Source organism: Calypte anna, chromosome 5A, assembly GCF_003957555.1.
Source record: "Calypte anna isolate BGI_N300 chromosome 5A, bCalAnn1_v1.p, whole genome shotgun sequence".
In the NCBI taxonomy this organism is placed as follows: Eukaryota; Metazoa; Chordata; class Aves; order Apodiformes; family Trochilidae; genus Calypte; species Calypte anna.
The window spans coordinates 39923082-39950955 of NC_044251.1; the positions used below are offsets into that span (position 1 = coordinate 39923082).

Consider the following 27874-nt stretch of genomic DNA (forward strand, 5'->3'; position numbering starts at 1 on the left):
TTATCTTTTCCTCTGCTTTCCAGGACTCGGATGCAATTGCCCTGCTGTCTGGACACTGCTCTGAAGGACAGCCAAGAACATATTGCTGACTATCAGCTCAGAAATTTCTGGTTCTTCAAGTGTTTCAGACGTTTCCCACAACATCACAGCACCTGGAAATGCTTTTAAATCCTTTGTTGTGTCCCACTGCCCAACATGGAAGCTTTATTCACCACCTGGATGGTGTGGACTGAGAAACCTGCTGGAAAAACTTGCTGGAGAGCAGATCAGCCAGGCAGGTTAATGATGCTAAGGATCCCCCACTGCAGGGAGGAAATAATGCAAACAGCCACTGAAATCCCAGTCACATTAGGCAGCTGCTCATGGGGAAAAAAGAAAAGGTTTTAAAATGCCTCAGGAGCCCCAAGACATTTGTCAGGAATTTTTGCTTTCTCAGATCACAGGGTAAAAGCCTTCAGATCTGTGGATTCAGAGAAAGCTCCAGAGAAAGGCAAGCTCTGCCTGTAGCTGTAAGTCAAGAAAACTGATTATTGTTAATTTAACATTTTATATAAGAACATGAGAGATCCTTATCAATGCCAGGAACAAACACCCTGCAAGTTTCAACACCTCACTGATTCAGCCTCTCTTTCCAGACAGGAAATAGTAATAATAAAAAGAAATAATAAAAAGATGACCAAGTGCTACGTTTTCTTTCTGTCTTATTTCTTTGAATTATTTTTTTAATACTATTTACAAGGATGAACTCCAACAACTGGTAAGTGGAAATGAATATATCACACACACAAGTACCAGAAAGAGTTCAATTTCTGCTGAAGAAGGTCACAAAAATGATTCTCTTCTCGGAGTAATAAACTGAGATAACTCCACTGCAAAAACTTGAGCTAAATGGAAAAAGATGTTTGATTCAATCCAACTGTATGGGAATAAAAATACATCTGTCCTAGGCAGCAGCTGTCAGCAAGGAAACTCTTGCAAGGAGGAAAAAAGCTCAGAATAAAAAGCAATGGTCTAAACTGTGGCATGGGATGGGACCAATATAAAAGTCATTCAGGCTAATAAAAGTCTCCACATAATCCACATGCTATCACAATTTATATAAATTTTTAATTAAGCTGAGATGCTCACGATCACATTTCATGCTGCTGAAAGTCCAGCTAATGAAGTGAGTTGTTAGAAGCTATTTCAGAGCTTGCCTGAAAAAAAATGTGTATTTATAAACTACATCTGCCTTCCATTTCTGGGTTTCACCATGATAACAGAGACTTGAAAAGCCCAAAATGGGCTTTAACACTCTCCTGTTCAACTCTGCCACGTTCAAAAGAAGACCAGCAGTGAGCAGTTCAATTAAAGACATTGAGAAAACTCAGTGCCCATCTCAGTGCCAAACATTTTCAGAATGATCAAGCTTCAATCATGACTTCTGACAAGTTTCCCTGCAGGCTTTTCAGTCACTGAATCACAGAATCATAAAGTACCAGGTTGGATGGGACCTCAAGGCTCATCTGCTCCAACCTTTCTTGGCCAAAGCACTGTCTAGACAGAAGTCTCTACTCCCCAAGTCATGGGACTAATTGCTCTCACCTTTCCCATTTGGGATGACAAATGGAAATCCCTGTGGGAAAACCCTTTCCTCCCTTCCCCAGGCTGCTCTTCCCATACCAGACACCTGTCCACTCCCAAAAAACTGCAGTTTACACCCAGAGCAGCAGCAGCAATGGGTGCCTGATGCCATAAGTGCTGCATCCCACCCCAATGTCCCAACTGCAACTCATCACCCCTGGCCATGGCCACCCTAAATCCCCCTCATCAGCCTCAGACAGAGCCCTTCTATCTGCCTTATGTCCTAACACATCCAAACAGAATAAAAAAAGCACCAAAATCTTTTGCAAGATCAGGGCCTTCCACAGAATCCCTCCTCATTTTCAAGTTACTAATTATTCTCCTGCCTTTATCGTGTGGCTTTAATTATCTTTTATTCCAAAAGCAACAGCTTTATCTGGAAGAGCTCAGTGTACAGGGAAACCCATTTGCTGTGAATCCAGTGGGTTATCAGGTCTGGGCCATGGAGGTGGAATTTAATTTCTTATCTAGAGATTTCAAGCCTTCAGTATCAGATAGAGCTAAAGGGATCACAGGGTATCTGGGCAGAAAAGCAGCTTTAAGAACCATGCTTTGAATTTATCTTAGACTACTGTTTCAAAGCAAATTTCAAATATTCTTCCCCTTTCTTGGTAGTGTCCTTGCAGAAGATGATTTTTTGAGAGGTGGGTATCATTAAACAGAGCAAGAGAAGAGATGACACAGAAAATGCCTCCCATGAAACACCCCCAGTGTGGCATCACAGTGACAATTCAAATCTTTTCTCCCATTCATCAGCTCCCTGCTGCTATTTCTGCTCTCCCACATTCATCTAGAGCAGGTTTCAAATTAATACTTTTCTCCAGCAGCACCTCTGGGCTGAAGATGTTTTCCTTTGGGGAAAAAAAAAAGGGGTTGCAACACCACCTCGAAAGCCCAGCCCTGTAATTGCCCTAAAATCCAGCAGGATGGGGGGTGAAGAGAAACAACATGCAGTGGGAGATGAGGAAATAAAAAAAAAACCCTGTAAAGTCAGCCAGACCTTCTGCTCCAAGGGCTCTTTCAGGGTGGGAATAAGCTGCTGGCTCAGCATTTTTTTTCTCCTGGGAAGGACATTGATTGAGCTCCATGTGTCAAGCTGTGACAAACTTTCATGGAAATGTGCAGCAAACATTCCTGTAGTTTGGCTGGGTCAAACAAAGAGCACAGGAACCTTCCCAGCTGTTCATGCCACCCCTGAGTAAGTTAATAGTTAATAATGAGGGGTTTTGTCTGGGGCTACACAAGGGATGTGGGCACCTGCCTGGTGTAAGGAGTGTCAGGCTAGAGGGGATCTTGGTTCCAGGGTTCCCAGTTTGCCACCACTGGTGGTAACACACCCCTGCCCCCCAAGGGTGGCTGGAGATTTAGAAATCCTTGCAAATCCATGAGTCCAAGGAGATATCCCACAGTGTAAGGATCCCCAGCATCCTAGGAGATGCAGCAATGATTCCCAGCAGTGTCACAAACTCAGCATCCATCCCTGGTTAAGCTCCTCATCATAGAATCATAGAATCATAGAATTGGCTGGGTTGGAAGGGACCTCAGAGATCATCAAGTCCAACCCTTGATCCACTCCCACTGCAGTTCCCAGCCCATGGCACTCAGTGCCACATCCAGGCTCTTTGGAAAGATCTCCAGACACGGAGAATCCACTACTTCCCTGGGCAGCCCATTCCAATGCCTGATCATCCTCTCTGGAAAGAAATTCTTCCCAATATCCAACCTAGCCCTCCCCTGGCAGAGCTGAAGCCCATGGCCTCTTGTCCTGGGAGCAGAGCCCAACCCCCCCCTGGCTCCAACCTCCTTTCAGGGAGTTGGAGAGAGTGATGAGGTCTCCCCTGAGCCTCCTCTTCTCCAGCCTCAACACCCCCAGCTCCCTCAGCCCTTCCTCACAGCACTTGTGCTGGATCCCTTCACAGCCTCCTTGCTCTTCTCTGGACCTGCTCCAGCACCTCAATCTCCTTCCTGAGCTGAGGGGCCCAGAACTGGACACAGGACTCAAGCTGTGGCCTCACCAGGGCTGAGTACAGGGGCAGAATCTTGTTAACATGGGAGGCCAGAACAGGTACCACTCCAAAAGCTATCACAAACCAAACAGGTTGTTTTGCTTTTTCTTATATTAAGATGATGAAGCTAATATTAACACCCAGATTTAATGGTACATACTTGAGATTAGGAAATATTCTTCTCTTTGGCTAATATATCTGATTTTTTTTAGGTAGTGACAAACCTCTCCCTGGTGAACCTGCCATCTGCCCATGCTGTGTCCAGACTCCTAAGAAAACATCAAAAACCCATCATAATGTTTCTACCATAGAATTCCTAAGACCTGGAGGACAGAAAGGGTTAAGAAACAACTCGAGTTCTCTAGGGAAAATAAAAAGGCACCAAGAAAGCCAATTCAATTGATTTTACCCAAAGGGACAAAAGGAGGGTTTTGAAGGTCCTTTATAAAGTGTCACAGAGAAAAAGCTTTATTGCCCTACAGGGAAGAACATTCCCATTAACAAATGAGGTGAGAGTCAGGTGAGATGGAAGAGCTCGGAAACAGCTGCATTCCTCAACACCTTTAAACTCTATTGGCTTCACACACTTCAATTATTTTGGATAGCAGCTTTGCCCGTGTCCATTTGGGAGTAAAGAGGACTTGAAAAATACCTGGAGATAAATGTGAGCATTTTTAATGCTAAAAGACAAAACCCAATGGATATGAGCTACGTGGTTTGGATTTTAGAAAACAGGCAAGTTAGGACCCTCCTGAACTCAGCCCATCTGCCTCCAAACCTTGCTGAGGGTACCTTAGAAACTCTACCTGAGACCTCTCCAAGGTTTTGGGTGGAAAAGAGCTCAAGAGCTCTACTTTTGTATTAATTAGTTGGGTAAATGCCCATTGAAGAGGGGCCAAAGCAAGCACAGCATTTTATTAGTTCTGCCAAGGTGCAGACAAGTGAACTGAACAGAAGGAAAAAAAGAAAAATTAAAAAAAAAAAAAAATGACACCTTCCTAAGGAAGGACACTGCCACGAGCCTGCATCTCCCACAGCCTGCAGAAAACACAAGCAAGTAAAAATATTCCATTGTTGCATCTTGGATTGTATGGGGAAAATTAATGATATTCCACTGCTCTGCATTGACCACAAAAACTAATGTATAAGGAGGCATGATGTCCATGGCTGAATGTCATAACTTATCCAAGAGAATACCTGGTTACAAGAGAAACTGCAGAGATGGAAAAGAGAAGTGAGGAAGATCCAGACAGAGGGGTGAGGCTGTAGCAAATGGGATAAAATAAAATCATAGAGTGGTTTGGGTTGAAAAGACCTTAAAGATCATCTTGTTCCACTCCCCTGCCATGGTCAGGGACACCTCCCACCAGCCCAGGTTGCTCCAAGCCCCATCCAACCTGGGCTGAGACACTGCCAGGGATGGGGCAGCCACAGCTTCTCTGGGAAACCTGGCACAGGGGCTCAGCACCTTAAAGTGGAGAATTTTTTCCTCATTTCCAACCCAAATCTCCCTTCTTCCAGTTTAAAGTCATTACCCCCTCATCCCATCCCTCCCTGCCCTTGTCCCCAGTCCCTCCCCAGCTTTCCTGGAGCCCCTTCAGGCACTGGAAGGTGCTCTAAGGTCTCCCTGGAGCTTTCTCTTTTTTGGGTTGAAAAATCCCAACTTTCTCAGCCTGTCCCTATAGGAGATGTGCTCCAGCCCTTGGATCATCTTTATGGCCTTCTCTGGACTCACTCCAGAGGCTGCACTCCTGAGTGGCTGGGAAAGGAGATGAACTGCAGGAGCAGAGGAAGACAGAGCTGGGCACAGACTCCTCCATCCCAGAAAACCTCAGCTTTTACTGGCAGAGCACAGATGAAGGGCTGGAGCCACAGAGCCACGACCACGTTAACAGTTAATTATGTGTGTTAAAAGTACAAAAAAGGTCAAGGCAGGGGGGGATTGGAGCTTCTGCTGACATCTGGCAGCATTTTGGGGGAAATGTAGTTTCTCCTGAGGTCCTGGTTGACTCAGAAGGGCTGATTTGCTGGCTGTTAATTGGCAGCAGAGGTAATGAGAACTGACTAATTGCTGAGCTGTGCACCCTGCAGACTCATTCCAGTGTCAGTCATTATATCTTGCTAATCATTCAGACAAAACTAAGTTTTACAGGGATTTCAGTGACTGGTCAGCAGCCTTCCTTGGCTCCTGGTATTTGCATAAGGTTCAGCTGTCCTCCCCTGTGCAATAATCCTGTAAAAACTGGGGTCCTGGGTTAATTCAGCTGACACAGCAGAAAAGGCATCACAGTAGATGCTCTAATTCCTGGAGAGCTTTCACAAAAGATTTGCTGGTTCAGGGTCAAGAGAAAGGTGGATTCCAATCAAGAACCATTTACTCATAAGGCTCCAGACAAGGTACTAAAGACCTTTGTGGAGGCAGTGAATATACTTCAGCCTTCAGCTATCATTGGAGCTGCAGGAGCTGGGAGGCTCTTTTCTGAGGATGTGATCAAAGCAATGGGCTCTATCAATGACAGACCCAGCATATTAGCACTAAGTAACCCCACAGTCAAAGCTGAATGCACAGCAGAGGAAGCACACACATTGACAGAGGGCCTTTGCTTGTTTGCCAGTGGCAGTCCCTTTGAGCTGGTGACTCTGTCAGATGGAAGAACCTTCAAACCAGGCCAAGGAAACAATGCTTACATATTTCCAGGAGTGGCTCTGGCTGTGATCCTCAGCAGAGGTGATTCTGCCCCTGTGCTCAGCCCTGGGGAGGCCACAGCTTGAGTCCTGTGTCCAGTTCTGGGCCCCTCAGCTCAGGAAGGAGATTGAGGTGCTGGAGCAGGTCCAGAGAAGAGCAAGGAGGCTGTGAAGGGATCCAGCACAAGTCCTGTGAGGAAGGGCTGAGGGAGCTGGGGGTGTTGAGGCTGGAGAAGAGGAGGCTCAGGGGAGACCTCATCACTCTCTCCAACTCCCTGAAAGGAGGTTGGAGCCAGGGGGGGGTTGGGCTCTTTTCCCAGGCAACTCTCAGCAAGACAAGAGGGCAGGGTCTCAAGTTGTGCCAGGGGAGGTTTAGGTTGGAGATGAGAAAGAATTTCTTTCTGGAGAGGGTGATCAGGCATTGGAATGGGCTGCCCAGGGAAGTAGTGGATTCTCCGTGTCTGGAGATCTTTCCAAAGAGCCTGGATGTGGCACTGAGTGCCATGGGCTGGGAACTGCAGTGGGAGTGGATCAAGGGTTGGACTTGATGATCTCTGAGGTCCCTTCCAACCCAGCCAATTCTATGATTCTATGATATTAGTGATAAGGTTTTCCTAGAGGCTGCCAAGGCACTGGCAGAACAGTTGACCGATGAGGAACTTGCACAAGGAGGACTTTATCCTCCACTGTCCAATATTAGGGAAGTTTCTATTTATATTGCTGTCAAGATTATGGGATTTTTGTATGCCAACAACATGGCTTTCCACTACCCTGAGCCCGCTGACCAGAACTGGTACATCCCACCAAAGGTTTGGTCCTATGAGTATGAATCCTTCATGCCAGATGTCTATGCCTGGCCTGAATCTAAGGACCACAGATGCTTCAGAAGATCACACTCCTCACGCAATACCTTCTCCTCTGCAAGGATCGCTTTTCCAGACCAATTTAAATCATCATCTTTGAGTCCTGTAATTTATTTTTCTCTCATTTTGTTGTCTCCTTTTTTTTTTTTCCCTGTTTTTTCACTTGCCATGGATTTCTCCTCCTTTCTCCCAAGTACCTGCTTTCACAGAGCTTTCACTGAAGGTCCTAAATCATAGAATAGAACAGAACAGAACAGAACAGAACAGAATAGAATAGAATAGAATAGAATTGACTGGGTTGGAAGGGACCTCAGAGATCATCAAGTCCAACCCTTGATCCACTCCCACTGCAGTTCCCAGCCCATGGCACTCAGTGCCACATCCAGGCTCTTTGGAAAGATCTCCAGACACGGAGAATCCACTACTTCCCTGGGCAGCCCATTCCAATGCCTGATCACCCTCTCCAGAAAGAAATTCTTTCTCATCTCCAACCTAAACCTCCCCTGGCACAACTTGAGACCCTGCCCTCTTGTCTTGCTGAGAGTTGCCTGGGAAAAGAGCCCAACCCCCCCCGGCTCCAACCTCCTTTCAGGGAGTTGGAGAGAGTGATGAGGTCTCCCCTGAGCCTCCTCTTCTCCAGCCTCAACACCCCCAGCTCCCTCAGCCCTTCCTCACAGGAATTCTGCTGGATCCCTTCACAGCCTCCTTGCTCTTCTCTGGACCTGTTCCAGCACCTCAATCTCCTTCCTGAGCTGAGGGGCCCAGAACTGGACACAGGACTCAAGCTGTGGCCTCCCCAGGGCTGAGCACAGGGGCAGAATCAAGAATGTACAAATGTCATTGCTTCTACCTTCAGTGGTACTCTGAGCCCTGCAAACTCAATTAATAGATGTTTGTTAGCATCTATGTGCACACCCCTCTGCTTTTCTGTGCAAACATGCAAGGGTGCTATTACTGTATTGTTTTTTCCCAGATGAGGCTTAAAGGATCAGTATTTAATCGCAGCAGTAAGTTCAACTTCTGAGTGTTTGCAGCAGGGAGATTTGTCAGAGAACTTGGAGGGGAGCAGCAGCAGTCAGCTGATCCATCCTGCACTCACCTCATTTAAATGCAATTCAATTTGGGCAGACCATTTGGCACAAAAAGGAGAAAGATGACTTCACAAAAAGCAGGGAAGAATACCTCTGAACCCTGGGTGTCAGCTGGGTTTCTGTGTGACATTCACAGAGGAGCCATCCAAGAGAGCCTCCACTCATTAATTGCTAGGTTGCAATTAAAGTGGCAGCTAATGGTTGAAGCCTCCTCATTCCCCCCCCTTTTTCTGGCCTTATTTTAGATGCAACACAGACTGGAAAATAAAACCAGGCTGATGTGCTATCCCCCCCACACTGTACAAGGCTTAAGAGCTTGGCTGGGCCAGGACAAGTGGATTTCTCTGCAAAAAACATTCAGAATGCCTTTGTTTAATCAGTCTCTTGCCCTGCAAAGGAAAATTCAATTCCTTTTGCATTGGAAAATTCAATGAAGGTGACTGTAGAGTTTTAAAGTCACCATTCAGCCTTTGAGTTGTGATAGATGGTTTTTACTCACAGTGCTTCCTCTGGCATTCAGTGGAGGATTTGGCAACACTGTCTGGGTCTGGTTCTCAGCAGTTCTCTGACATGGGGGCAGTTGATGTCTTCCTTGCAGACAAGAATGCTGCAGGAGCCAGAAAAAAAAAAAAAGCAAAAAGCCTTTTTTTAATCAGTTTACCCCCTTTCCCCCTGCCAGAAGTGACTCCTGATCCAGAAGTCAAGCTGAGCATTGACCTCAGGCCAGCATGGAAAACATGTGAATTTGGAGACAAATCCTGAGGCTCCACTCCTATTTGCACAGAGGACCAGGTCCCCCAGTAGTGTCCATTTCAGGGAAGAAGAGAACCCCAGTTTAAGTGAGACAAAGAAGCAGCAGCAGCTTTCCCACCCTGTGACCTGGGCTGTATCCTTGGATGAAGAGAGGGACACTCAGCACAAGGGGGTAAGCAGGAAGGTTCTTCCCATCACCCAATAAACCAGGAAAATTAACCTCAATTCCAATTTCAAATCATCATAACCTTACTTCTGCAAGAGGGTTACTCCTGCTTTACCCAAACACTAAATCTAAGAGACCTGATTCCATGTGGATATCCATCAGGATAACCTGATGGTGATACATGTACTAATTCACAATGAAAATCAAATTACTCAGTGAAGAGTCATGGTGATTTCTTTTTGGACCCAAACACCAAATCTAAGAGACCTGATTCCATCTGGATATCCATCAGGATAACTTGATGGTGATACACATACTAATTCACAATATAAATCAAATTAGTGAACAGTCATAGTGATTTCTTTTTATCCCTGGCAAGAAACCCAGTCTGTACTGACTCTAATAAGTTTTGACCAAGTCTGGAATGGAGTATTATGGGACAAATATATATGAAAGAGCAGTGGTCACGCTTATCAGACCAGGAACACTCCAGCACCAACCTCTGAGCTGGTTTTAGGGCTGTAGCTTTGCCAAATCCATGCAGGTCCTTTGCTCCCACAAAGCCCTCAGCCCCTCTGCTTTGCTCCCTGGCCCCCAGTGGGGCCCCTCCTCACTCCTGGCAGGAGGGAAATCGAGGCACAGGGAGCAGAACAGAGCTCAACTAAATAAAAGGAATCACCTTCACAGCTTGATTTGGATTCTGCTGTTGATAAGAGCCCTGGGGTGGTTGGAAGATGCTGCAGTGAGACACTTGGTGCATAATATCCTGCTTTTTCCTTGGATCATCTCCTGCCTTCTCTGGCACCAGGGCTCTGGATGCTGCAGGCACTGAGGGCACCAGGAGATGGGAGTTACTCCTACTAGAAAAGCAGCTATAAAAGCAGAACACTGGCACTCTCACAGGCTCCTCATTCTCAAACTGGCACCTGAAAAAAGATAAAACCAAACCAGATTAACCCACTTCACAGCAAGCAGCAAGGCATTTAGGGGATGCTAGATACAAGGCTGCTGTTGAGAGCAGTAAGGAATAAACGAGCTAGAGCTTCCTTCCTGACTTGCCCCTTGCCCTTCCAAGGTTTTGGGAGGCTCCTGGGATTAATCCCATCCCATAACCATCCCACAGCATCCAGGCAATGTCTGCTGTAGAAATGTTTAAGAGACTGATCCAGGACTGTGAGGAACAGTCTGCTCCAATTAATTATCCCAGGAAGAATGATATTGAATGACTTGAATGCACAAAGCACTTCTTGTTGCACTAATCATCAGCTCTCTAAAGTAAAATGAACCAATTTGCTCATTAAGACTCCTGACAATTCATCATTACTGGAAGGAGGCGTTTCAGGTGATTCATGGCCCCGGCACTGCGGGTGCGGGATGGATCCAGCCCGACGGAAGGACCGGGGAGGATCCGCCCCTGCTCAGCCCTTACCCGAACCTGGATCCTGGATCCTGGAGGCTGCTGCTCTCCAGAGAATACAGAAAAAGCCCAAGAAACCGAAAAGAACCCCTCCCAAAAATTTTTTTAAAAATTAAAAAAAAAAAAAGGAAAAAAAAAGGAAAAAAAGGAAAGGAAAGGAAAAAATGAAAGGAAAGAAAAAAAAAAGGAAAGGAAAAAAGGGAAGGAAAGGAAAAAAGGGAAGGAAAGGAAAAAAGGGAAGGAAAGGAAAAAGGGAAGGAAAGGAAAAAAGGGAAGGAAAGGAAAGGAAAAAAGGGAAGGAAAGAAAAAGGGAAGGAAAGAAGAAAACGGAAAAAAGGGGAAGGAAAAAGGAAAATAGGGGGAAAAAGAAGGAAAAAAGGGGGGGAAAGGGAAGGGGAAAAGGGAAAGAAAAAAGAAAAAAGGAAAGAAAAAATGAAAGGAAAAAAAGAAAAAAGGAAAGGGAAAAAGAAATTAAAGAAAAAAGGAAAGGAAAGAAAAAGGAAAAGAAAAAATGAAAGAAAAAAAAGGAAAGAAAAGAAGGAAAGGAAATTAAAAAAAGGAAAGGGAAAAAAAAGGAAAGGAAAGAAAAAAAAAGGAAAGAAAAGAAAAAAAAGGCAGCTTGAGATAGAAGTAATCTTTTCTAAGTTGGGATGCGCAAAGTTGTTGCCCTTTCAAAAGTTATTTGATCTGGATAATCAGAACTGGAGCAGTGAAGTGTGATGAGTTTCAAGGGATGGTTTTCCATTTAACCTCTGGCCAGCTGATGAGAGGCTTGGAGTCTCCTCCTGCTGCTGCAGCTGAAGGGAGGAAGCCCAGGTCCCTGCAGCAGAGAGGATTGGGCCTCTGGAAACTCAGGAAGGGAGATCCAGGGACTTTTGGGATCCACTCTTGGGATTTCTCCTTACCTGGGGCTCCCCTTCACTCCACCACCAGTGGATTCCCAACCCCAAGGAGGAGGCTGTGAGCACAGAGGTCTCCCAGAGGAACAGCTATGCCTCCCTTCCCATGGAGAGCATCCAGCAAACCCTTCCCCCACCCCAAAGCAACCCTGAGAGCTTGAATCACCCACCTGATGTCACCTGAGTCATTTGATGACCTCTCAGCTTTCTGAACATCTTCTTCTCCACCTTAAGTGGGGTAAAGAATGCCACATTCATGTACCAAACTCCATGATTTACCCCAAAATCACATTGCTTCCATGCCATTTGAAGGACACCCTGCTCCCAGGCAAGAAGCAGCACCAATATTTAAAAAATTGTGTTTTATGTTCATCTCTGATGTAGCCTTTCTCACTCAAGCTCCAGGGCTTTACCTCTCCAGCTCTGGGTCACAAAATTCAGACAAAAGAGGAGCTCTGAGATGAAAATGTCACCTCCCTGGGAGTTCTCAAGTTCAGAAAACTCATGGTGCTACAGCTCCAATCCTACAGGTTGGGCTACACCAGGGAAACACCACTGGAAACACCAATAATCCAGCTTCTTGGCCTAAACACAGCAGCAATGCTCACACCCTGGTGACTCCTGTCCCCTGGAGATGTCACCATGGAGACAAAACCAACCAAAATTCACCTGAATTTATATCCCTGAATAACCAATATCCCTGAATTAAATTCAGCACTACCAATATTAAAACGTTTGTATTTTATGTTCATCTCTGATGTAGCCTTTCTCACTCAAGCCACAGGGCCTGACCTCTCCAGCTCAGGGTCACAAAATTCAGACAAAAGAGGAGCTCTGGGATGAAAATGTCACCTCTCTGGGAGTTCTCTGGATTAACAACTTGAGAAAAGTCATGGTGCTACAGCTCCATGTCCTACAGGTTGGGCTACACCAGGGAAACACCACTGGAAACACCAATAATCCAGTTTCTTGCCCTAAACACAGCAGCAATGCTCACACCCTGGTGACTCCTGTCCCCAGGAGATGTCACTGTGGAGACAAAACCAACCAAAATTCAGCACCATCCCTGCATTAAGTTCAGCACCACCAATATTAAAAAGTTTGTGTTTTCTGTTCACCTCCATTGTAGCCTTTCTCACTCAAGCCCCAGGGTTTGACTTCTCCAGCTCAGGTTCACAAAATTCAGACAAAAGAGGAGCTCTGGGATGAAAATGTCACCTCTCTGGGTGTTCTCTGGATTAACAACTTGAGAAAACTCATGGTGCTACAGCTCCAATCCTACAGGTTGGGCTACACCAGGGAAACACCACTGGAAACACCAATAATCCAGCTTCTTGCCCTAAACACAGCAGCAATGCTCACACCCTGGTGACTCCTGTCCCCGGGAGATGTCACTGTGGAGACAAAACCAACCAAAATTCAGCACCATCCCTGCATTAAATTCAGCTGATCCCCTGGGAAATGCAGACCAGGAAGGAGCCTGCAAGGGCTGGGCTTGCAGCTGCTGATGGAAGCAGTCACCCAGTCACCCTCCAACCTGAAACATTTTGGTTTTCACCATCTTGAACTGGCCTAAACCAGCTCCACCAGCTTCCATAATTCAACCTGCAACCTCCCAGAGAGTTCTCTCCTTGCTTTGCTGCTTGATTTGCCTCCTGGGTGCTCCCGGAGGAACTGTGTGATAGAAATCAACCTGCTGGAGGCTGAATTCTTTCTGGGGCCAGGGGAATTTGGCCCCCAGGGGAATTTGGCCTCTGTAAAGTGCTGAGGAGTCACAGAAATACCCTGGAACCAGCCCAGCAGGCTGTGCTGAGGAGGGAAGGATGCTCCTCAGCCACGTATGCTCTGCCCTAAGGATAAAGGACATATCTCATCCTTCACACCTCTGAGGCAGCAAGAACAGCCTGGAAGCACCTCCCAAAAGCTTGCTGCATGCCTGGGCTTAGACACCTGCTTCCAAAAGGTTTTTTGGTTTGTTTTTTTTTCTACTCAGCTGGCTGATTGCAACCAAATTCACAGCAGAAAGCTGAACTGAGCAGGTGAATTGATCAGCAGGCAGCACATCCATCCCCCAGGCTGGACAGGGACATGTCCCTAGCTGCACCTTTGCAGAAACCCATCCAAACCCATCCATCCATCCCTGTTCAGAGACAGGATGGGAGAGGAGGAACCTGTCAGGCAGCAGCCACTGGCCTCAAGCCAAGCAGTGCCCAGGCCAAGCTGCTTTGGTTCAGCATCCATCAGCAAGGCACAGCACCAACCCCCTCCTGGGAACCCCCTGCCTCACACCCAGACTCCCCAGACACAGGATTTGGGAAAGGGAATGGCTTTAAATCATCTCCCACAGGGACAGAAAGAAAGAAGTGGAAGAACAGAATCACAGAATCTTTCAGGTTGGAAAAGACCCTTGGGATCATGGAGTCCAACATCATCTCTACTCCACAAAGTTCTCCCCTAAACTATATCCCCCAGCACTACTTAAACACATCCAGGGATGGTGACTTCCCTGGGCAGCCTATTCCAGGGTCTGACCACTCTTTCTGTGAATGTTTTTTTCCAGTCTGACCCTCCCCTGTGTCAGCTTGCAGCCATTCCCTCTTGTTGTGTCCCTACCTGTGAGAAGAGACCAACCCCAACCTCTGCACAATGTCCTTTCAGGTACAGAGTGATGAGGGCTCCCCTCACCCTCCTCTTCCTCACACCAAACACTCCCAGCTCCTCCAATTGCTCTTCAGAAGATTTATTCTCCAGGCCCTTCACCCCCTTGGTGCCCTCTGCACTCTCTCCATCACCTCAAGTTCTCTCTTATATCGAGGTGCCCAAAACTGGACACAACACTCAAGATGTGGCCTCACCAGTGCTGAGCACAGGGGGGCAACCACCTCCCTGCTTCTGCTAGCCACACTTTTTCTGCTACAAGCCAGGATGCCATTGGCTTCCTTATCCACCCAGGCAAAAATATCTGCAAGAGGAGGACAGGGGAGAGGGAAAGGGGTGATGGTTTCAGCCTCCTAAGCAGTGTTAGCAACTTTAGCCCAGCTGAGGACAGCCCATTGCATTGCTTAATGAGACCTTAATTTTGGAGTGGGGGTTCTCTCAAGGCCAAAGGAGAGGCAGCTCCTCTGGCAGGACCAGATGTGCCTGATTGCACTTGATGAGGCAGGTGGGAAAAATTAAGGGCACCTTCCTCTTGCAGGCTAGAAAGCACTGGCTAGAAGTGCAGGGTTACTTTTGGGGAGGTCTGAGCTGCAGGTCCAGCTTCCCACTTATTTCCAGCCCCAAGAAGAGGGCCCAGCTCAGAGGAGCCCAGGTTTTATTTGTCCTGTAAACTGGAGGAGGGTGGATTTAGGTTAGACAGTAGGAAGAAACTGTTTGGTGTGAGGGTGCTGAGCCCCTGTGCCAGGTTTCCCAGAGAAGCTGTGGCTGCCCCATCCCTGGCAGTGTCTCAGCCCAGGTTGGATGGGGCTTGGAGCAACCTGGGCTGGTGGGAGGTGTCCCTGACCATGGCAGGGAACAGGGATTGGGTGATCTTTAAGGTCCTTCCCAACCCAAACCAGTCTGGGAATCCGTGAGTCCGTGAAACCTTTTGAGTCTTGCAAGAGTGGTGCTTCGGAAAAGGGCCTGGAGGGATGGGATGAGGGGGGATGATTCCAACTGGACGAAGGAAGATTGACATGAGATGTGAGGAAGAAATAGTTTGTTGTGAGGGTGCTGAGCCCCTGTGCCAGGTTTCCCAGAGAAGCTGTGGCTGCCCCATCCCTGGCAGTGTCTCAGCCCAGGTTGGATGGGGCTTGGAGCAACCTGGGCTGGTGGGAGGTGTCCCTGACCATGGCAGGGGGGTTGGATCAAGATGATCTTTAAGGTCCTTTCAAACCCAAACCATTTGATGATGATGATGCACAAGAGAGACCTCTGATTTCTGTCACACTGATGGAGCCACCCCCGGGGACAGCCCAGCCCAGGACAGGTGAAAATCCCTCAGGCTGGTGGAATAAAATTCACAGTGCGGGGGGGAGGGACCTCAGGGCTGTTTTAATTAAAACGCGGCTGCTCGGGGCCCCATTTCCTGACGAGCCCCACCTGCCCCCCCTCTCCCCCCCGCCTCCCCCGCGTACCGCCCCGCGGAGTTAAAGCGGGGTCGTGAGGATGCTGCGGGGTTCGGGTAGGTGGTTGTGCCCATGGAAGGTGGTTCGGCGCTGGAGCGGTACCTGGAGAGCTACGAGGGGCAGGTAGGGGAGGGGAAAGAAAAGAACGGCGTAAAAATAAATAGGAAAATAGAAATAAAAGTAAGGATGCGTTGGCCGGGAATCGAACCCGGGTCAACTGCTTGGAAGGCAGCTATGCTCACCACTATACCACCAACGCGGCCATGTAAAAGCGTAGCCGTCCGAACCTGAACTGGGTTCTGCCCGCCTGGATGTGGGTTCTCTCCCTGGATCGGTACTGAGAGCGGGTACTGGGTTGACCCGGTTGTTATCATGGAAAGAGGAGGCTGCAGCCTTTAAACCTGCGCTGGGTGCGAGGGCTCAGCCTGAGCTGGCACTGTAAGGAGCTGGAAATTCACCTCTTTTTGTGGTGCTCGGTAAATTAGGATGGGGGATTACGAGGAATTTCTTCCCCAAAAGGGTTGTCAAGGCCTGGCCCAGGCTGCCCAGGGCAGGGCTGGAGTCCCCATCATCCCTGGAGGGGTTTCAGAGCCCTGGAGATGTGGGGATGAGGGACATGGGGCAGTGGTAGGTTAACAACTGGGCTAGATGATCTTAAAGGTCTTTTCTAACTGGAATGATTTTGTGTTAAATGTTTGCAAAAAAATTAAGTTTTTTTCTGTAATTGGATAAGCCCTCCTGATCTCAGCTGGCTGCCCAGACAAGAGGGTGAGGGACCAGTGAAGAGCTGGACTCCTCAGCTGAGCATCAGCTTCACCCAAGGAGCACAGACTCTTTGGATACCTCCTGTTGTAAGCTGCATTTCAGCTCTGAAAATGAGTTTAGCACAGGCTGCTTGAATCCATAAACCTCCTAGGGGTCCACTGAATACAACCCTATAAAGTGTATAATGTGGTGAGGTACAGCCAAAGTCTTACAAATGCCACTGAGCTTCCTGTATTGCAGACTTTCTGGGACACTTAATGAGAGCAGATGAGTGAGATTTTGGTGCAGAAAGATTAAAAAAAAAATATATATATATATATAAGTCTGTTGGCTAAAGCAGTTGGATTTGATTTATGTGTACCTGGCTTGCAGGGATTCCTGTAGTGGAAGTGAGAATGTTTCCCTCCAGCCTGCCCCAAATTTAGTGATCTCGGGTAGGATGTGTGTGTGAAATCTCCTTCCTGGAGCTGCTGTGCCAGTGAGGGGACCCCCAGTGCAGTCAATTAACCTGGAGCTTATAGCCATAACCCCTAGCAACCAGTCCAATATAAATGTTTTGTCAGCCTCTGAGCAGAAGGCAATCTTCCTGGGTGCTTTTCCCAGACCAGTTCTATGGAAATCTGACAAGAAAGGAAGATTTGCTCTCTTTTTTAATCTACTTTCTGTTGTTTTCTTGATTTGTTTTTCAGCTCTGTAATGCTTCCAGCCTCACACACCTCTCATTTCTTCCTTCAAGCTATGCCACAAAGTGTCTGCATTACATCTTTTCTATTAATACATTTCTCATGTTCTCTGATGTCCCTTTAGGATGATGGGTGAGTAGCCCTGCAGGTTAGCAATGCTAAAAGGCTTTTTTTTTTTTTGTACCATCTTCTCTCTATCATGCTTCATACAAAACTTTCCCAATCAGTTCCTGTAATTAGCTAAGCTTTAATCTACTGGAGGTCTTGCAGAGCCTGTGCCTCCTTTCCTCTCTCACTAACTTGAAAAAATCTCTATTTAAACCAGATGTCTTTTGGCTATTCCATGGTATATTGCTATTTTTTAGTGTCAGTACATTTGTGTCTGACCTCTTCATCCTCAGATAGTGCTCTTGGATCCTGTTTTTAGCTGAGGGGCTATGAGTATTTAGTCTTACTCAGTAGCACTCCAACCCAAATCATCCCATATGGGGCTTTGCATCTAGGAGTCAGTTTTAAAGCAGTTTTGGACCTAGGTGTTCAAAGCTTTCAGAGCCAGCCCTGATTATGTCTGCATCCAACCTATTAAGGGTCCTATGGGGGGATTTGTCACTTATTAGGAGTTTTCTAAGTGTCTAGAGGCAAATATCCTGCAAAGTAGGAGTAGAGATCCCTTGGTATGTGTGGCTGTGTTGCCAAGTGAGCTGATTAGCAGAGAACACAGAGCAGCAGCAGCTCAGGGCTGGAAAGCATCGATCTGGAAACCCTGCTCCTGATGGAGCTGCTGCCAACCTGGGCGCCTCTGACTTCTGCCCCATTCCCTGCTCTGGTTTCTTCTTGGACTTTTTAAGCCCTTTTGGCTCCCAAGGCCAAAAATGCCAAAGTGAGGACAAAACTATGGATGGTTTGTGGATCCAGGTATGGATCATCTACTCCAAGCTGTCAGCTGCTGTGGGTATGGGCAGAAACCACCTTCTGGAAAGCAGCTTTCCACTAATAAGTGGAATGAATGGAGAAAGGGATAAATCCTTCCCCTAACTCAGCACTAAAAAGCCTTTTAAATAGCTTCCAACAATCAACAGCTTTAAAAAAAAATGCCATTAGCAGGGAAGCACTTGCAGGTGTATGCTGGCTGTGGGAAAGGATGAAGGATGTTGGCTTTGGGGTCTGGGTCTCATTTGAATTAACCTGGTGACCTCCAGCAGCAAAAATGCCAAAGTGAACACAAAACCATGGATGGTTTGTGGATCCAGATGATCCAGGTATGGATCATCTACTCCAAGCTGCCACCTGCTGTGGGTATGGGCAGAAACCACCTTCTGGAAAGTAGCTTTCCACTAATAAATGGAATGAATGGAGAAAGGGATAAATCCTTCCCCCAACTCAACACTAAAAAGCCTTTTAAATAGCTTCCAACAATCAACAGCTGTTTAAAAAATGCCATTAGCATGCAAGCACTTGCAGGTGTATGCTGGCTGTGGGAAAGGATGAAGGATGTTGGCTTTGGGGTCTGGGTCTCATTTGAATTAATCTGGTGACCTCCAGCAGCTGAAAGAGTGATCTGCTTGTGATCCTGGGAGCTGCTGCCCTCTGTTGCACAAATCCTACACAGCATGTGCCCTGGTAGCAAGGAAATACCTGGAATGAGAGGTTTACCTGCCAGCTGTCTCTCTTGGAAAAAGTCGTGAGCAGTTGTGTTGGTTGTGTGCAGAGTTGAGGCACAAGGGCAAAGTGTCACCTTGTTCAGTCCATGCTGAAGGCACGAAGTGTCTCCCAGACTGCCTTTGAAGTCACATCTCTGCTATCTGGGTGTTTCTGTGCTGACAGACAAATAAAAAATCACCTGTTTTCAAAACTTAAGACTATTGTTTGCATGAGTGTTCATGGGGGGAAATAATTTCCACTTCCTCACTGAACAGAAGATTAACCTTAATTTAGTCTCCTGGGTAAAATAAGTATTTTTCATACAAGGTCCCTAATGATGCTTTTTTTTAATTCCAGGATGACCTCTCAAGTGGTCCTCAGCTCTTTACTCCCCTGACCCCTTATGATGTAGACCTCCCAATTCAAACAGCTGAAGATGTCTTGTTTGGGTCTCAGTTTCACCCCCCCAAAGAGCTCCCTCCAGACTTCTCCTCGGTGGATCTCAGCTTTCTTCCAGATATTACCCAAGACAGCAGAGACCAAAACCTCTCTGAAGATGGCCAGGAAATGCAAAAGGAGTTTGGCTCAGTGTTGAGAAATGAGGACAGTGGGATCTGCACAGATAAAAGCAGTTTGTCCTATCCAGATGTAACTCCAGCATCTGAAGCATCTGACCTGTGTCCTCCTCTGACACCAATGACTCCTGTGACCCCAGTGAATTCTGCATCAGAAAGCTCTGGAATAGTTCCTCAGTTGCAGTAAGTTTATTTAAGTATTATATATGCAGCACATATAATAATATTGCTTAGACAGCAAGGTACTGCTCTGACTTCTCAGAGAATGTAGCAAGTGAGGTTTACTCTAAAATAAACCCACTCAAAAAAACTAGGGGAGGGCATTTATTCCTCTTTGAGCAGATATGGAGGAAATGAAGTGACAATATTAGAAGGCAAGTGGATACTGGACTGCTCAGCAAAACACAAAAATGGCACAGAACAACACCAAGCTTAGCAAAAGAAGGGAGAGGGGACTTGGTAAGCGTGCTGGGTGAGTGTCTGAGATGCTCTGGCTTGTTCAGGAGGAAAAATCTCTTCTGGGAGACAGGGGATTAATTCTTTCAGTGGGAGAACTGTTGGGGTGTTTTTATTTATATGTAGGATGTTCTGCTAGTTATTTCAGTCTGCAGGATGAAAAGATACTTGAAAAGGAGGATTTCTTCCAGCAAGGGGAATGTTAAGGGTGACAGCAGACTCCAGGGCTTTAGGATTGCTGGGCACAGAGTGGTTGGAGAGCAGCCAGACAGAAAGGGACCTGGGAGTCTGGATTGCCAGGAAGCAGAACAGGAGCCAGCAGTGTGCCCAGGTGGCCAAGAAGGCCAATGGCATCCTGGCCTGGATCAGGAACAGCGTGGCCAGCAGGTCCAGGGAAGGGATTCTGCCTCTGTGCTCAGCCCTGGTGAGGCCACAGCTTGAGTCCTGTGTCCAGTTCTGGGCCCCTCAGCTCAGGAAGGAGATTGAGGTGCTGGAGCAGGTCCAGAGAAGAGCAAGGAGGCTGTGAAGGGATCCAGCACAAGTGCTGTGAGGAAGGGCTGAGGGAGCTGAGGGTGTTGAGGCTGGAGAAGAGGAGGCTCAGGGGAGACCTCATCACTCTCTCCAACTCCCTGAAAGGAGGTTGGAGCCAGGGGGGGTTGGGCTCTTTTCCCAGGCAACTCTCAGCAAGACAAGAGGGCAGGGTCTCAAGTTGTGCCAGGGGAGGTTTAGGTTGGAGATGAGAAAGGATTTCTTTCTGGAGAGGGTGATCAGGCATTGGAATGGGCTGCCCAGGGAAGTAGTGGATTCTCCGTGTCTGGAGATATTTCCAAAGAGCCTGGATGTGGCACTGAGTGCCATGGGCTGGGAACTGCAGTGGGAGTGGATCAAGGGTTGGACCTGATGATCTCTGAGGTCCCTTCAACCCAGCCAATTCTATGATTCAGGTTGTTTTTCTTTGTGCAGAGTCAGCCTGAACTGGGCAAGGGAAAAAAGCTGAAAAATGGAGTGAAATTCTGGCCCTATTAGAAGATCATGTCCTGTGTGGGCTTTATGGAGTAGTTTATACCTGTAAAGAATAACTTACTAACCTTTAGAGTGCTGGAGTAACCCTGTAAACACCCAGGAATGGTTGAATTCAAAGCTGTAAAAGGCTTCAGTGGTGTAGTTACTGGAAGACACAGAAGCTGTGTATTTGGGGGCTAATAATTTCATACCTTGTTATAGCTCAGAAACTGTAAACTTGGTACTGACTTACTTAAATTTTGCCAGGAGTAGCTCAATACTAGAGTGGAAAAGAGGCAGGCAGGAAATGAGTTTATTGCAATTATTATCTGGAGTGGGAATTCACGTGGAGTTAGTTGGGAGCTGGCTCTGCAGTGACCTGCAGTAAGAACATTCCTCTCTCATTCCTCAGGAATATAGTGTCCACTGTAAACTTGGCTTGTAAACTAGACCTGAAGAACATAGCTCTGCATGCCAGGAATGCAGAGTATAACCCAAAGGTAAATCTTTAAAACTCTTAAGTTTTCATTTTTCCCCTTCCTTTTCTCAAGGCTGTTGGATTCTAGCATATAGATGCACCATGATAGCACTGTCTTGACCCATAGGAAAAAGTCATAAAAATCTGTTATTTTGGCCCTTTACATTTAAAGAAATCAAGGGGGGGACAGGGAGAATACTTTATTTTCTTTTAATAAGGCCCTAGCAATGAGATGGTACCAATTTTAGGAGAGGTGATTGAGCTCTCCCACCTGTGCTCAGCTGAAAGGGCACAACCAGCCTGCAGCAGGGGGTTTAAAACTCTTCTCTAAATTTAAAAACAACTAGAATCAGGCTGGAATTACATGTGGCCTGGACTGTAGGAAATCCCTGGGAATAGCTTGTATTTCTGTAGATGATTCCAGGCTGCTCACCAAAGTGTAAGGGACAAGGCAGTGGTTCTGTGGCTGTGGTTTTAAGACCCCCAGAGGAGTGGAAAAAAGCTTCAGGGTGGTAAACAGACACAATGCAGAGAAAATGAAGGTGGTGTTGAGCTTTGGGAGTTGCAATAGTTGGGAGAATGAACAGAAGTAGGGTACCAGCTGAATCTCTGTGAAGTTTTCCTTTGAATTTGCAGAGGTTTGCTGCTGTGATCATGAGAATCAGGGAACCACGAACAACAGCCCTCATCTTCAGTTCAGGCAAAATGGTCTGCACAGGAGCAAAAAGGTATTTTTATTTTCCTGCTTTTCCTTCCCTCTGAAGGGCTGGGTCTTGCAGCTATGCCTATATTCTGGTGAACAACACCAGAAAACCTTTCTTGAATGATCTAACAAAGCCCTGTCATAATTGCAGGGGGAAATAATTGCACTGGTATTGAAAAACGTGGAGCTTTTTTTATGTTAGTAGTTTAGTCATAACTGAACTACGTGCTTCTGTCTCTGATTAGAGATTGGGCTGAGCAGACATTAGTAGAAAAGCTGCTAAAATGCCTGTGAATTAAGTGGTTATTTGCATTTCTCACTGACTTTTTCAAGTGAATTGGGACATCATTTGTGTCTGTCAAGTCTCTCTTCAGTGTCTGTGTTCACCAGTCAACACATCTGCCTCTAGAGGAACTGGGAATTGAAGGAAAGCAAAGATTATTACTTTAAAGCTCTTTTTTTTCAAGTTCAAGCTTTGATTTTTATGTCCCTAAACTGTCAATGAGCTGATGCATTAACACTCAGCTTAGGAGACTTTTCCAACCCCTACCATCACCCCAGCTATGATTGTGCCCAGGTGGCCAAGAAGGCCAATGGCATCCTGGCCTGGATCAGGAACAGCGTGGCCAGCAGGTCCAGGGAAGGGATTCTGCCCCTGTGCTCAGCCCTGGTGAGGCCACAGCTTGAGTCCTGTGTCCAGTTCTGGGCCCCTCAGCTCAGGAAGGAGATTGAGGTGCTGGAGCAGGTCCAAAGGAGGCAACCAGGCTGACGAAGGGACTTGAGCACAGATCCTATGAGGAGAGGCTGAGGGAGCTGGAGGTGTTGAGGCTGGAGAAGAGGAGGCTCAGGGGAGACCTCATCACTCTCTCCAACTCCCTGAAAGGAGGTTGGAGCCAGGGCGGGGTTGGGCTCTTTTCCCAGGCAACTCTCAGCAAGACAAGAGGGCAGGGTCTCAAGTTGTGCCAGGGGAGGTTTAGGTTGGAGATGAGAAAGAATTTCTTTCTGGAGAGGGTGATCAGGCATTGGAATGGGCTGCCCAGGGAAGTAGTGGATTCTCCGTGTCTGGAGATATTTCCAAAGAGCCTGGATGTGGCACTGAGTGCCATGGGCTGGGAACTGCAGTGGGAGTGGATCAAGGGTTGGAGGTGATGATCTCTGAGGTCCCTTCAACCCAGCCAATTCTATGATTCTACCCGCAGTTTGCTGCTTGGCTCAGCTCTGAGAAGCTGTTGTAAGGAGCTGAGAGAGAAACCTCTGAAGAGGGGAACTCCTGGGTGTGATGCAAGATGCTCCAGCATGCTCAAAGGGACCACCGGAAGGCACTCAACTGAGTGCCTTTTTCCTTTGAGGTCGCTGGAGGTGATTTTTGAGGAGAGATGTGTTCTGTTTTGGGCAGTAACATAGCTTTTTTATGGAGGGCAGGCTAAGATGGTGGTGGCTTTGAGCTGATTTCCAGCTTGAAAGCAGAAACAAGCACTCACCAAGGTTGCTTTTCCCCTTCTGCTCTGCAGCGAGGAGCAATCGCGGCTGGCAGCCAGGAAATACGCCCGGGTGGTGCAGAAGCTGGGGTTCCCTGCCAAGTTCTTGGACTTCAAGATCCAGAATATGGTTGGGAGCTGTGATGTCAGGTTCCCCATCCGGCTGGAAGGGTTGGTTCTCACTCACCAGCAGTTCAGCAGGTATGTGGAAGGTCAGAGTTACAGCCCTGTGCAGCTCGGAGCGGTGTCTCTACAGCCTGCAAATGGGCTGAGGATGTAAAAGCCTGGCCAAAAAAAAAAAAAAAAAGTCATTAATTAGTGAAAATCAAGCGTGTCTTGCTCACTAAAAGACACACTCATTAGTTCAGCCAGCATAAAGTGGCTGTAGATGCCATATGTTATGATAATAAAGTTTGTCCTGAGTGGGGCAGAGGCCAAAAGGACCCTCTGCTTAATCACCAGGACCACACACAGCAGCCAACAAAAAAGCTCTCAGGGCTTGAAACCATGACTGACACAGTTCAACAGTGAAGGACACTTCTCAATTGCCCTCCTGGGTGTTGTTCACTGCTTTGTCCTTGCAGGGATGCTGTAAACATCAGTGTTGGAAACCTTGCAACTGAGAGCATACTGCAGCAGGGCTCAGTCACTGCTGGGGCAAAGCAGATTCACACAGAATCTGGGCTGAAAAAATTGCAAGAACCTCCTGGGTTCTTTGCTCAGTTGGTTAATGGAGGGATTTTCTTTTACAGAAGTTTTTTCCTCTGGCTGCAAACACTGCTGCTTGGCAGTGTTGCAGAGAAGCACCCAGCAGAAGCTTTCACTCACCTGAGCAGGGTTGGTGATGAGAATTTTACAAGTCTCCTGTCATCCCAAAGTGCAATACCAAACCTCAGTGGCTCTTTTGTCACTGCAGACCATGTCCCTAGGGAAATAACCAGTCTTGATTAAACACTTGAGGTTTAATTGGAGCCATTCTTAAGCTACTTGAAGCAGGTCTATGGCCTTGCTCCATTGTGGGCCATTAATACCAAGCATTAATTCCCTACCTGTCCACAAGGACAAGGTTGCTCACCTTCAGGCATGAAGCCAGACTCCAGTTGCACAAGGCAGCACTGAAAATATGGTATATTTCCAGATATCACCTCATTTCTTTCTGTCTGGGTGTCAGCCATCAAGCTAGAGTAAACCTGTAGCTGAGTGGTGAGCATCCTGTGCCTTCAAGATGGGCTTGTTCAGAACTGGTTGTTGCCATCACTGAAGAAAGGATGGAGAATTCAGCCCTGACAAAATCAAAATTCAGTTGTCCTTTATTAGCACTGCATTTATATGGGGATTAAATATACATGGAAGATGAGCTTGGCTGTCATCTTGTCTCAGTTACACAAGATACCTCCTGATAAGCATTTTTAACAGATTAAGGAAGGATTGAAGGACTGCTTGAAGGTTACAGTAATGGTTTCAAGGCTATGGAAAATCAGAAGTGGCTCAGAAGTCTTGAGAAGTACCCATAAAGAAGTCCTACCAGCTCCAGATGGGACTCCTAGGTTTCTCTTGAAGATGCCTAAAACCTGACCAGCAGTTCTCTGGGTAGCTGGCTAAAAATCTGTGGGTTTAATGACTCCATTTTTAGTGTAATTAAAGAGAAACTTATGCATACAACACTGAAATAGTATTTGCATTTTACTAATCTTGCCTTTTTGCTTTGAAACAGCTACGAACCTGAGCTATTCCCTGGCCTGATTTATAGGATGGTCAAGCCAAGGATAGTGCTGCTTATTTTTGTCTCTGGAAAAGTTGTACTGACTGGTAAGTGGTCTCCCTCTGTATACCTGTTATCTTCTGAGAAATTCATTCAGCTAATGCTCAGTTTAGATGCTCTTGCTATGGAAAAGCCCCTCAGTGATCCTTTCAATACTTCCTGCTCCTTATCTGTGTTGTCTGCAGATAACAGTACCAGTCTTATTGCACTAAAGTTTACCATTGCTTCATCCAGTGTCTCAGATTTCCATGTCATTACACTTGAGCATCTTTACTCAAAGCCCTAATGCCCTGTGTCAACACCCAGAATCCCAACAGGACACTGACAAGCTGGTAACTACTTGGTGACTTAAATCCAGATATCCCAATCAGCATTTAAACTGCTTGGAGAGGAAGCAAACTTCTTAAAACACTTCACTGACAGCATTTAGTAGGGATTATCAGAGGAAAGGGTGGAGCTCTAAGAACTTGTTCCAGACTCTTTGGCAGAAAAAATCCTTGCTGGGTAAGTGTGCTCAGCAGATACCTGTAGAGAGACAAGATAAACCAGGTGCCTCGAATTGCCAGTGAGTGGGTGTGAGTCCACCTGTGCCTGATTAGGACAGGCCCCTATTGGGCATGAGCAAGACCAGGGGGCCAATAAAGGTGGGACACACACCCACAGAGAAGACCTCAGCTCACTCTGGTGCGAGGCATGGAGAGGCCAGGAGCTTGTCGAGCCTCTGGAGCAAGGAAGGCTCTTCCTGCTACACTTCTACCCTGGAAGTGCTGTGTGGTGGCTGGAGTCCTGGAAGAGACCAGCAGCTCGTCGAGCTTCAGGAGCAAGAATGGCTCCTCCCGCTATAGATACCTGCACCTCAGATCCCATGTCAAAAAAAGCTGAATTCCTGAGTACATTTTCCTCACATATTCTTTTGTAAAGCTCGTGCAAGTACTTTTATTCAGATGTACTGAAAGGTAAATAGCTCTTCTTCTCAGAGCATCCAAACACTATCCATTCAGACAGCTTTGAGGGATGTGGAAGAGAAAAGAATTCCTGATTCAGGGATTCCTGAACCACAAATCAGGAATGAGCTCAGCCAGCTGATGAACAGGGCACTCAGTGCAGTACTTAAGTGCTTCCCCCTCTCATGTCTCCTCACCTTCTGAGGTCCAGTAAAATCATCCTGGTTAATTCCATCCCACTGATACTTATAGATGTTACACTGATTATTTTTTTTTCATAAGATCACTTAATTGCAACACCTTTTCCATTCTGCAGCAGGTCCAGAGGGACTAAGGTGAATCCTGGTCTGGGAACACTGGGATGACAAAACTGAATTGGCAATTTTATTTTTTTTTTTCTTCCCCTAATTGAGAAAGTAACTTGAAAGTACCATTATTTTGAAAGTAAAAGTTTTAGTATTGCAGATAAATGAGTTGTGTCCAAGGGTGTCCTGAGAGGCTCGGACACTTCCCCTGAGTGCCACGTAATCCATGTAAAGAGTTTTGTTGGGGCTCCTGTGGAGCAGTGTCCCTGGTAAGGAATATTCCTGCCCACTGCAATCCTGTTGGTCTACAAGATTTAGGATTAAACATTTGCTTCTAACAACATAAAAAAGGCTGATCTTGAAATCACAGCTTGTGATAAAAGCTGCTCAGAAGTGGAATACTCAGATTGGGGCTCAGCTTCCAGTACTGGAATAAGTGCCCTTTGTTTCTATCTTTCCATTTTCCATCAGGCAGAGTTGTTACTACTAAGCAGATAACACCCTGGTTCTCCTCTGTTACCTGTCAGGAGTAGCAAACTCTAGATTTAGTTCCAGATGAAACAAAACTAATCCTTGCACACAGCAAACTATAAAATATTGCTTGTGATGGGGCAGAAGTATGATATAAATCTTGTTTCAAATTCATAGTAATTGCTTTTAAACTCCTGTGTTTCTTCATGGATTGTGACCTTCCTAGGTTTGGGTTGCATCCAGTTATTCCCAATGCTCACTTAATCCTTAATCTGCTTTCTTCCTAAATATCTTTCTAGGAGCAAAAGAGCGTTCAGAGATCTACGAGGCATTTGAGAACATCTACCCCATCCTAAAAGGCTTCAAAAAAGCATCCTGACATGGCCATTAAAGCAACTAAAAAAAATACAGGGCTATTCCTATGTGTGGAACAGAAGCCAAGAGCATTTCTGGACTCGATTCTGCAGCTGTGGATTATGAAGCAAATGATTCTACTCTGAATGCTGTAAAAGCTGATGCATTTCTGCAGTTTGTGAAATGGTTTGGGGTCTGTTGGGGGTTTTTTGCTTTCAGATCAGCTGCCTGTAACCCACTCGAGCTCTGACAACTTCTGTCAAGCAGAAAAATTCCTGAAATTAATGTCCTTTTGCTAGAATGCACATTAAGGTGACACTTTAAAGTATTTTGTGCTAGAAACCAGGTGTCTTGTTCAGGTGAATCAACACTGCACCCCAAACTATCTCAGTCATCACCTTTAAGTGTCCTGAAACCTCCTGTCATGCTGTATTTTCCTGTTTAAACTCAAAATATATTTTTGTTTACAATATATAGCTCACCAAATAAATTGATTGCAGTGTTTTGAAGAGAAGTGAGTATAAATAATACACAATAATACACACCAAATCCCTCTGATCCCACTGGCTGGACATCTTGTGTGTAATGGTGCTGATATTCCCTTTACAGAGATGATGTCCAAGGCTTCTGACAGTGCTGGAATGGACC

At 46.5% G+C, this 27874-nt stretch overlaps 1 protein-coding gene and 1 non-coding gene across 2 annotated transcripts; one reads left to right on the forward strand and one right to left on the reverse strand.

The window, feature by feature from the left end:
- The first annotated feature begins 15681 nt into the window (after window positions 1-15681).
- Window positions 15682-27251, forward strand: TBPL2 (TATA-box binding protein like 2). Its single transcript, XM_030452334.1, has 7 exons — window positions 15682-15732; window positions 19056-19456; window positions 21144-21231; window positions 21846-21937; window positions 23424-23591; window positions 25105-25199; window positions 27172-27251. Exons 1-7 carry the CDS (start codon window positions 15682-15684, stop codon window positions 27249-27251), a joined length of 975 nt encoding a protein of 324 aa, XP_030308194.1.
- Window positions 15797-15868, reverse strand: TRNAG-UCC. The gene has a single exon. It is a non-coding gene; the product is annotated as a tRNA-Gly (tRNA).
- Window positions 27252-27874: the final 623 nt, after the last annotated feature.